Source organism: Arachis ipaensis, chromosome B9, assembly GCF_059453495.1.
Source record: "Arachis ipaensis isolate K30076 ecotype BB chromosome B9, ASM5945349v1, whole genome shotgun sequence".
Lineage (NCBI taxonomy): Eukaryota > Viridiplantae > Streptophyta > Magnoliopsida > Fabales > Fabaceae > Arachis > Arachis ipaensis.
Window position 1 is genome coordinate 84,092,710 of NC_142444.1, and position 10,835 is coordinate 84,103,544.

At 38.7% G+C, this 10,835-nt stretch overlaps 1 protein-coding gene and 1 non-coding gene across 2 annotated transcripts; both read left to right on the forward strand.

The window, feature by feature from the left end:
* Window positions 1-2,238: 2,238 nt before the first annotated feature.
* LOC148545268 (small nucleolar RNA R71) lies at window positions 2,239-2,346 on the forward strand. Its single transcript, XR_015900308.1, has one exon. It is a non-coding gene; the product is annotated as a small nucleolar RNA R71 (small nucleolar RNA).
* Window positions 2,347-7,946: 5,600 nt separating this feature from the next.
* LOC107615584 (receptor-like protein kinase ANXUR2) lies at window positions 7,947-10,632 on the forward strand. Its single transcript, XM_016317635.3, has one exon. It carries the CDS (start codon window positions 8,075-8,077, stop codon window positions 10,601-10,603), a length of 2,529 nt encoding a protein of 842 aa, XP_016173121.1. The 5' UTR covers window positions 7,947-8,074; the 3' UTR covers window positions 10,604-10,632.
* Window positions 10,633-10,835: the final 203 nt, after the last annotated feature.

Below are 10,835 nucleotides of genomic sequence, written 5' to 3' on the forward strand. Positions count from 1 at the left end.
GATGCTGAGTTGATCCTGTGGGGTCCACAGATCCTGAGGTGTCAAGAAATTGCATCCCTGCACCCATTAGGCATGTAAAATGCCTTTGCATGTGATTCTGGCGTATAAACGCCGAATTGATGCTTGTTCTGGGCGTTCAACGCCTAGATGCAGCATATTTCTGGCGTTGAACGCCAGCCAGATGCTTGTTTCTGGTGTTCAGCGCCAGCTCTTCTTCACTGTGCATTTCTGGCGTCTGAACGCCAGGATGCTGCTTCTTTCTGGCGTTCAACGCCAGAAACATGCTCTGTTCTGGCGTTGAACGCCAGACAGATGCTCCTTACTGGCGTTTAAATGCCAGTGAGATCTTCCTCCAGGGTGTGATTTTTCTTCTGTTGTTTTTTATTCCGTTTTCAATTTTTATATTTATTTTGTGACTCCACATGATCATGAACCTAATAAAACATGAAAAACAATGAAAATAAAAATTAGATAAATAAAATTTGGTTGCCTCCCAACAAGCGCTTCTTTAATGTCAATAGCTTGACAGTGGGCTCTCATGGAACCTCACAGATGTTCAGAGCATTGTTGAGACTCCCCAACACCATACTTAGAGTTTGGATATGGGAGTTCAACACCAAACTTAGAGTTTGGTTGTGGCCTCCCAACACCAAACTTAGAGTTTGACTGTGGAGGCTCTAGTTGACTCTGTTTTGAGAGAGGCTTACTGTGCCTCTTTTCCATGTTTACAGAAGGATGACCTTGAGTTTTAAACACAAGGGAGTCCTCATTCAATTGAATGACTAGTTCGCCTCTGTCAACATCAATCACAGCTCTTGCTGTGGCTAGGAAGGGTCTTCTAAGGATGATGAATTCATCCTCATTCTTCCCAGTATCTAGGACTATGAAATCAGTAGGGATGTAAAGGCCTTCAACCTTTACTAACACGTCCTCTACTTGTCCATAAGCCTATTTTCTTGAATTGTCTGCCATCTCTAATGAGATTTTAGCAGCTTGCACCCCAAAGATTCCCAGTTTCTCTATTACAGAGAGGGACATGAAGTTTATCCCTGAACCAAGGTCACACAGAGCCTTTTCAAAGATCATGGTGCCTATGGTACAAGGTATTCAGAACTTTCCAGGATCCTGTTTCTTTTGAGGCAATGTCAGTTGATCCAGATCACTCAGTTCATTGGTGAACAAGGGAGGTTCATCTTCCCAAGTCTCAATACCAAATAATTTGGCATTCAGCTTCATGATTGCACCAAGGTACTTGGTAACTTGCTCCTTAGTAACATCCTCATTCTCTTCAGAAGAGGAATACTCATCAGAGCTCATGAATGGCATAAGGAGGTTTAATGGAATCTCTATGGTCTCTAGTTGAGCCTCAGATTCCTTTGGTTCCTCAAAGGGAAACTCCTTATTGATCACTGGACGTCCCAGGAGGTCTTCCTCCTTGGGATTCACGTCCTCCTCCTCTTTTGTGGTTTCGGCCATGATGGTCATTTCAATGGCCTTGCACTCTCCTTCTGGATTTTCTTCTGTATTACTTGGGAGAGTACTAGGAGGGATTTCAGTGACTCTTTTACTCAGCTGGCCCACTTGTGCCTCCAAATTTCTAATGGAGGACCTTGTTTCATTCATGAAACTTACAGTGGCCTTAGATAGATCAGAGACTAAATTTGCTAAATTAGAGGTATTTTGTTCAGAGTTCTCTGTCTGTTGCTGAGTGGATGATGGAAAAGGTTTACTATTGTTAAACCTATTTCTTCCACCATTATTAAAGCCTTGTTGAGGCTTTTGTTGATCCTTCCATGAGAGATTTGGGTGATTTCTCCATGAGGGATTATAGGTATTTCCATATGGTTCACCCATGTAATTCACCTCTGCTATTGCAAGGTTCTCAGGATCATAAGCTTCTTCTTCAGAAGATGCCTCTTGAGTACTGTTGGATGCAGCTTGCATTCCATTCAGACTCTGAGAAATCATATTGACTTGCTGAGTTAATATTTTATTCTGAGCCAATATGGCATTCAGAGTATCAATTTTAAGAACTCCCTTCTTCTGAGGCATCCCATTACTCACAGGATTCCTCTCAGAAGTGTACATGAACTGGTTATTAGCAAGCATGTCAATGAGTTCTTGAGCTTCTGCAGGCATTTTCTTTAGGTGAATAGATCCACCTGCAGAAGTATCCAATGACATCTTAGCTAATTCAGACAGACCATCATAGAATATATCCAGGATGGTCCATTCTGAAAGCATGTCAGAAGGACACTTTTTAGTCAGCTGCTTGTATCTCTCCCAAGCTTCATAGAGGGATTCACCTTCTTTCTGTCTGAAGGTTTGAATATCCACTCTAAGCTTACTAAGCTTTTGAGGAGGAAAGAACTTGGCTAAGAAAGCCGTGACCAGCTTATCCCAAGAGTTCAGGCTATCTTTGGGCTGAGAGTCCAACCACACTCTAGCTTTGTCTCTTACAGCAAATGGGAAAAGCATGAGCCTGTAGACTTCAGGGTCTACTCCATTAGTCTTAATAGTATCACAGATCTGCAAAAATTCAGTTAAGAACTGAAAAGGATCTTCAAATGGAAGTCCATGAAACTTGCAGTTCTGCTGCATCAGAGAAACTAATTGAGGTTTCAGCTCAAAGTTGTTTGCTCCATTGGTAGGGATGGAGATGCTTCTTCCATGTAAATTGGAATTAGGTGCAGTAAAGTCACCAAGCATCCTCCTTGCATTATTATTATTTTCGGCTGCCATCTCCTCTTCCTGTTCGAAAATTTCTGAAAGGTGCTTGCTGGATTGTTGTAATTTAGCTTCTCTTAGTTTCCTCTTTAGAGTCCTTTCAGGTTCTAGATCTGCTTCAACAAGAATGTTCTTGTCCTTGCTCCTGCTCATATGAAAAAGGAGGGAACAGAAAAATAATAATAGGGATCCTTTTTACCACAGTATAGAGGTCCCTATGTGAGTAGAAGAAAAGAAGAAGAAAAGAATGTAATGTAAGGAAAGAAACACAAGGGTGACGAGAGCAGAGATGTGAGGTGAAGAGAAGTGTTAGTAGATGAATAAATAAATAGAAGGAGATGAGAGAGAAGGATTTTTGAAAATTATTTTTGAAAAGAGGTTAGTGATTTTCGAAAATTAGGAGAAGAAATAAATTAAAATTAAAATTTGAAACAATTAGTTAATTAAAAAGAATTTTTTTTAAAAAAAGAGGGAGATATTTTTGAAAATTAGAGAGAGAGTGTTAGTTAGGTAGTTTTGAAAAAGACAAGAAACAAACAAAAAGTTAGTTAGTTAGTTGAAACAAATTTGAAAATCAATTTTGAAAAGATAAGAAGATAAGAAGTTAGAAAAGATATTTTAAAATCAAATTTTTGAAAAAGATATGATTTTGAAAAATATAAGATAAAAAGATATTTTTGAAAAGATATGATTGAAATTAGTTTTGAAAAAGATTTGATTTTTAAAATCACAATTAATGACTTGATTCACAAGAAATCACAAGATATGATTCTAGAACTTAAAGTTTGAATCTTTCTTAACAAGTAAGTAACAAACTTGAAATTTTTGAATCAAAACATTAATTGTTGATGATATTTTCGAAAATTATGAGATAGAATGAAGAAAAATATTTTTGAAAAATATTTTAAAAATTTTCGAAAATAAATAAGAAAAGTGAAAAAGATGTGATTTTTGAAAAAGATTTTGAAAAAGATAAGATTTTTAAATTGAAAATTTGATTTGACTCATAAGAAACAACTAAGTTTTAAAAAGTTTTGAAAAAGTCAACTCAAATTTTTGAAATTTATGAGTGAAAAAGGGAAAGATATTTTTTTTATTTTTGAATTTTTAATGATGAAAGAGAAAAACATGAAAATGATGCAATGCATGAAAATTTTGGATCAAAACAATGAATGCATGCAAGAATGCAATGAATGTCAAGATGAACACCAAGAACACTTTGAAGATCATGATGAACATCAAGAACACATTTTTGAAAAATTTTCAAGAAAAGAAAACATGCAAGACACCAAACTTAAAATTTGACTCAAGACTCAAATAAGAAACACAAAATATTTTTGGTTTTTTTTTTATGATTTTATGATTTTTTTGTATTTTCTTTAAAATTTTTTTTTCGAAAAACATATGGAAAAAGAAAATAAGAAATCCAAAATCTTTAAGAAGAATTCTAGGAATCTTTCAATATTAGCCTAAAGCTCCAATCCAAGGGTTAGACATGGCTTAATAGCCAGTCAAGCTTCAGCAGTACAAGCAATTCTCTAACATGTGGAGGCCTCAGTCCAAAAGAATTTAGACATGGCTCTAGAGCTAGCCAGACTTCAACATGCTTCATGAAATACTAGAATTCATTCTTAAAATATTTTAGAATAATTTTCAAAAACATATGAGAAATTTTTGAAAGATTTTTTTTTTTAAAAAAAAAAATTTTGAAAACTTTTTCGAAAATAAAAGAAGAAAATTACCCAATCTGAGCAACATGATGAACCGTCAGTTGTCCAAACTCGAACAATCCCCGGCAACGGTGCCAAAAACTTAGTGCACAAAATTGTGATCTCAGGCAACGGCGCCAAAAACTCTGTACGCACGTCTTAATAAATCGTTTTTCATTCACAACTTCGATACAACTAACCAGCAAGTGCACTGGGTCGTCCAAGTAATAAACCTTACGTGAGTAAGGGTCGATCCCACGGAGATTGTTGGTATGAAGCAAGCTATGGTCATCTTGTAGATCTCAGTCAGGCGGATATCAAAAGGTTATGGAGTTTTCGAATAATGATAATAAATAACCAGAAAGTAAAGATAGAAATACTTATGTAATTCATTGGTGAGAATTTCAGATAAGTGTATAGAGATGCTTTCATTCCTCTGAACCTCTGCTTTCCTGCTATCTTCATCTAATCAGTCTTACTCCTTTCCATGGCTGGCTGTATGTAAGGACATCACCATTGTCAATGGCTACTTTTCATCCTCTCTGTGAAAATGGTCCGATGCGCTGTCACTGCATGGCTAATCATCTGGAGGCATCACCGTGGTCAATGGCTGCACCCTATCCTCTTGTGAAAATGGTCCAAATGCTCTGTCACAGCACGGCTAATCATCTGAGGTTCTCGATCATACTGGAATAGGATTCACCCTCCTTTTGCGTCTGTCACTACGCCCAGCACTCGCGAGTTTGAAGTTTGTCACAGTCATTCAATCCCTGAATCCTACTCGAAATACCACAGACAAGGTTTAGACTTTCCAGATTCTCATGAATGCCGCCATCAATCTAGCTTATACCACGAAGATTCTGATTAAGAGATCCAAGAGATACTCATTCAATCTAAGGTAGAACGGAAGTGATTATCAGGAACGCGTTCGTAGGGGAATGATGATGATTGTCACGTTCATCATATTCATATTGAAGTGCGAATGAATATCTTAGAAGCGGAATAAGTTGAATTGAATAGAAAACAGTAGTACTTTACATTAATTCATGAGGAACAGCAGAGCTCCACACCTTAATCTATGGAGTGTAGAAACTCTACCGTTGAATATACATAAGTGAAAGGTCCAGGCATGGCCGAATGGCCAGCCCCCAAAACGTGATCACAGGATCAAAAATACAATCCAGGATGATCTAATACAATAGTAAAAAGTTCTATTTATAATAAACTAGCTACTAGGGTTTACAGAAGTAAGTAATTAATGCATAAATTCACTTTCGGGGCCCACTTGGTGTGTGCTTGGGCTGAGCTTGAATGTTACACGTGCAGAGGCTCTTTCTGGAGTTGAACACCAGGTTGTAACGTGTTTCTGGCGTTCAACTCTGGTTTGTGACGTGTTTCTGGCGTTTAACTCCAGACAGCAGCGTAGAACTGGCGTTCAACACCCTTTTACATCGTCTAAACTCGGCCAAAGTATGAACTATTATATATTTCTGGAAAGCCCTGGATGTCTACGTTCCAACGCAATTCGAAGCGCGCCATTTTGAGTCTTGTAGCTCCAGAAAATCCACTTTGAGTGCAGGGAGGTCAGAATCCAACAGCATCAGCAGTCCTTCTTCAACCTCTGAATCTGATTTTTGCTCAAGTCCCTCAATTTCAGCCAGAAAATACCTGAAATCACAGAAAAACACACAAACTCATAGTAAAGTACAGAAATGTGAATTTAACATAAAAACTAATGAAAACATCCCTAAAAGTAACTAGATCCTACTAAAAACATACTAAAAACAATGCCAAAAAGCGTATAAATTATCCGCTCATCAGTTGGGTTGGCCCAATCGTCTGAAGAAGGAAGCCTTTGAGCAGGTTTGTGACCCAGGGCCTCCGTCTGACTTGTGTGTGAGAGAATGGGGGTGGTACCTGCAAGAACACTCCGATGCCTAAGTCAGCAAGGGAACGAAGCAAGTCTAGAGAGTATTGGGCTTAGTGATACCTGAGGAGTGTCAGTGTATTTATAGTGGTGAACCCATAACCACCGTTGGAGTAGTTCCACCTTTTAAGGGGAAATAACCGTCCCTTTATCTTAGGGAAGTTGGGATATGGCTCCTGGAAGTGGGTGGAGAGATTTTAGGGGCAGTTACTCATTTGAGTGAGCGCTTATCTGCCAGCTAACCTTCGTTCCCGACTTCTTTAGAGCAAGTCGTCGCAAGAACCGACTTCGCAGGACAAAGGTCAACGTAGGGTGAGGCTCAATCCTTTGGATTAGGCCTTTCGTTTGGACTTGGGTCTTAACGTTGGGTTAGGGTATGAACAAAACTTAAAAGTATTATGTTTGGACAAGATTAAAATAGTCTCAGTGATTATCTTTATTATTTCAAATAATATTTATATTTATTAAAATTTAGGATGTTCCTATTAGTATTGTGAAAATTGTTCCCTTTTACTATTTGTATTATTAAGATTTCGATTATCGTCATTAGGTTTGAGTTGATTAACAACTAATTTAATCGAAATTTTGTATATGATTATTCTACTTTCACAAGTCTAACAAAAATAAAATTTCTACAATGTCTATATATTTATGATATTGTAATAATTATGTAGTGAAAATAAAAAATAGAATTATCTTAAACAAGCAAGTTTATGTTTGTTTGGTTTTTTTTTTTTTTTTTTTTTTTGCTTTCTTTTAATTATTATTTGGATTAATTGTATTGTTCATATAATTATCGATTGATATCGTGTAAAGAAAAAATATCAACATTACACATATAATTTCTCTGTATAAACGTGCATTTGAATTTAACATTATTGGATGTAAACATTAAAAATTTTTTTCAGATTATCTGTTGAAAATAAGTAAATAATACATGATGCATGGGCCTTCGACTAGTATGGATATGGATAGAGGGAAAATCGTTGCTCATGGTATGGCAAAAGTGGGTGGAACTATATGCTGCTTAGTTTTAGATGTTAGTAGTTTTTTAAGCAATTAAACGTATATGCCTAAAATTTTGTTATAACGTAATTAAATCTTCTTTAAAACTAATTATAGTATTTGATGCAATGTTAAATTTAGCTGATGCCAAGCCGTTCCAAATTCAAAGCATTATTTGCAACTCCTTCAATTACGACTCTTACTCTCCATCATCGATTCCCAACCGTCTCCAATTTTCTCAGCCATGAAACAATAACGCCATGAAACAAGAGGGGGAAAAAAGGTGACAAAACAAAAACAAAAAACAACAGCAAAACAATAACACTAACAAAATCAAAGCAATAAAAACACAGATACACACACACAGAGTTGGAATTGAAAGAACATACAGAACAAGCAAACATTGAAACACAAAAGAAGAAAACCCCCAAAAGAAAAACACACTATCCACCATTGTCCTCTTGCCTGGTTTGGCCTCTCCAACCCAGGTAGCTAGATCTATAGTTTTCTAAGCCTCTATGTATGAGTGACTTAATTAGGTAGCACCTTGATAAACACTTAAACTACTCCCACTTCATTTTTTTCCTTGGCGTACAGGACAAAAAAAAAAATAACCCAAATACCGTCATGCCACGTTAGTTTTCCACAATTCCTGTACGCCTCTCTCTCTCTCTCTCTCTCTTCGATCATATCTCTCTCTTCGATCATGAATAATATCCCCAGAACCAATAAGCTATTCCCATTCTTGTGCCTTGTTTGTATAACGGTATTGTTGAATGCAATTCGTGGTTCATCAAAACCAAACAAGGCAGAGTCACTGATCTTGGGATGCGGCTTGGAAGAAGGCGGTGGCAAAGATGCAGACGGAAGACAATGGGAACCAGACAACAAGTACGTATCAGGGGACAAATCGGTCATTTCAAAAGCTTCCTTCCAAGACCCTTCGCTTCTCTCCGTGGTTCCTTACATGACAGCAAGAATCTTCCCATCAGAAGCCACCTACAAATTCTCCGTTCAACCGGACAAGCGTTACTGGCTCAGGCTCCATTTCTACCCCGCTCTTTACTCTAATTTCGACCCTTCCAATTCATATTTCTCCGTAACCGCCAACGGCGTTGTTCTTTTAACAAATTTCAGTGCATCAATCACGTGTCAGGCTCTCAGTCAGGCCTACATTGACAGAGAGTATTCATTGGCACCTCTCAATTCCGACTCCCTCACTCTCACCTTCAAGCCATCGGAGAATCACAACGGCGCTTTCGCCTTCGTCAACGGCATTCAACTAATCCAGATGCCCGACTTGTTTGATACAGCTGCAATGGTAGGCTTTGCTGAACAATCAGTCGATTTAAAAGCTATGCATTCTCAGACCATGTTTAGATTAAACGTCGGCGGGCAATTCATATCGGCAACGCAAGATTCCGGTCTAAGCCGGATGTGGTACGACGACACACCATATCTCTTCGGAGCGGCAACCGGCGTCACGACCCAAGCTGCCAAAGATGTCATGATCAATTACCAATCCATGCCGCAATACGTAGCTCCTCCTAGTGTTTACTCTACGTCAAGATCCATGGGGGAGGATAAGGATGTCAACCTTCACTACAATCTCACATGGGTTTTTAGCGTGGATCCTAATTCCATGTACCTTATTAGGTTGCATTTTTGTGATTACTACTATTCCAAAGTGAATGAGCTCGTCTTCCAGATCTTTCTCAACAACCAAACGGTTACAAATGTATTTGATGTGATTGCGGTGTCAGGTGGAAAAGGGGTTCCAACGTATAAAGACTTCGTGGTGTATACCCAAGGAAATGAAGGCTTTAGCAATAACCTTTGGCTTGCACTTCACCCTTCGGTTGAGCAAAAACCTTCGTATTACGATGCATTGCTTAACGGGGTTGAGATTTTCAAGGTCAATGACACAGACTTGTCCGGTCCTAATCCTCTGCCTTCCGCAATGCTGGAAGAGCACGAGGAAAAGGAAAGGAGCTTTGCAGAAGACGACGACGGCATTTCCGCTGCCATTAAAAAGCACATCGTCATAGGTGGAGCTGCAGGGGGTGCTGGTTTCGCCGTGGTCGCTGCAATTCTTATAGTTGCTCATAGGAACAAAAAGAAGGCTCCAGCTTCTTACTCCAACACTTCAAGTTGGTTGCCCGTTTATGCGAACACGCACACCAATGGGACCAAATCCACGGTGTCAGGGAAGAGTAACGGCGGTGGTAGCAACCACTTGTCAGCCATGACTCAGGGACTCTGCCGGTACTTCTCGTTACAAGAGATGAAGCAGGCAACGAAAAATTTCGACGAGTCGAATGTTATTGGCGTTGGAGGGTTTGGCAAAGTTTACAAGGGCGTCATCGACAATGGCTTCAAAGTAGCAATCAAGAGATCAAACCCGCAATCAGAACAAGGAGTGAATGAATTTCAAACAGAGATAGAAATGCTTTCCAAGTTAAGGCACAAGCATTTGGTTTCGTTGATCGGATTCTGTGAAGAAGGTGATGAGATGTGCCTTGTTTATGACTACATGGCTCTTGGCACCTTAAGGGAACATCTTTACAAGGGAAACAAACCATTGGAGACTCTAACATGGAAGCAAAGGTTGGAAATATGCATTGGAGCCGCAAGAGGGCTTCATTACCTTCACACTGGGGCCAAATACACAATCATCCATAGAGATGTAAAAACAACTAACATCCTTCTTGATGAGAATTGGGTTGCCAAGGTCTCGGATTTCGGTTTGTCAAAAACCGGTCCAAACATGAATCAAGGCCATGTTACCACCGTGGTGAAGGGTAGTTTTGGATATTTGGATCCAGAATACTTTAGGAGGCAACAGTTGACTGAAAAGTCTGACGTGTACTCGTTCGGGGTGGTTCTGTTCGAGGTGTTGTGTGCTCGGCCCGCATTGAATCCAAACCTTCCAAAAGATCAAGTTAGCCTTTCGGATTGGGCTCTTCAGTGCAAGAGAAAAGGAACATTGGAGAACATCATTGATCCTTGTCTGAAAGGGAAGATCAACCCGGAGAGCTTGAACAAGTTCGCCGATACTGCCGAGAAGTGTTTGTCCGATTGTGGACTCGATCGTCCCTCCATGAATGACTTGTTGTGGAACCTTGAATTTGCTCTCAACTTGCAAGAGAATCCTGATGCTTCACATGATGAAATTCATCAGTTTGAAGAAGTGAACTTGAATGACAATAATGACATGGCGGCACATGCTACGTAAACTTGAGCCTTAGAAATGACTAGTTTAATATTCTTGGTGGCAAATGTATTTTTCAATCCGCAAGCCAAACACTAATTCGTCTTAAATTAGTTTTTTTTAAAAGTTTGTCATATAGAAAAAAGACGAAGTTTGCATTGTAACTTTTTATTTCCTTCTAATTTCTATTAATCACTTCTAATATTAATATTAAAAGTAAAAAATGTAACAATTGTATATTATATTGTATATACCA

Bases quoted from the DNA above. Each gene is read 5' to 3' on its own strand.
- LOC107615584 (XM_016317635.3), top strand. From the start codon at position 8,075: ATGAATAATATCCCCAGAACCAATAAGCTATTCCCATTCTTGTGCCTT.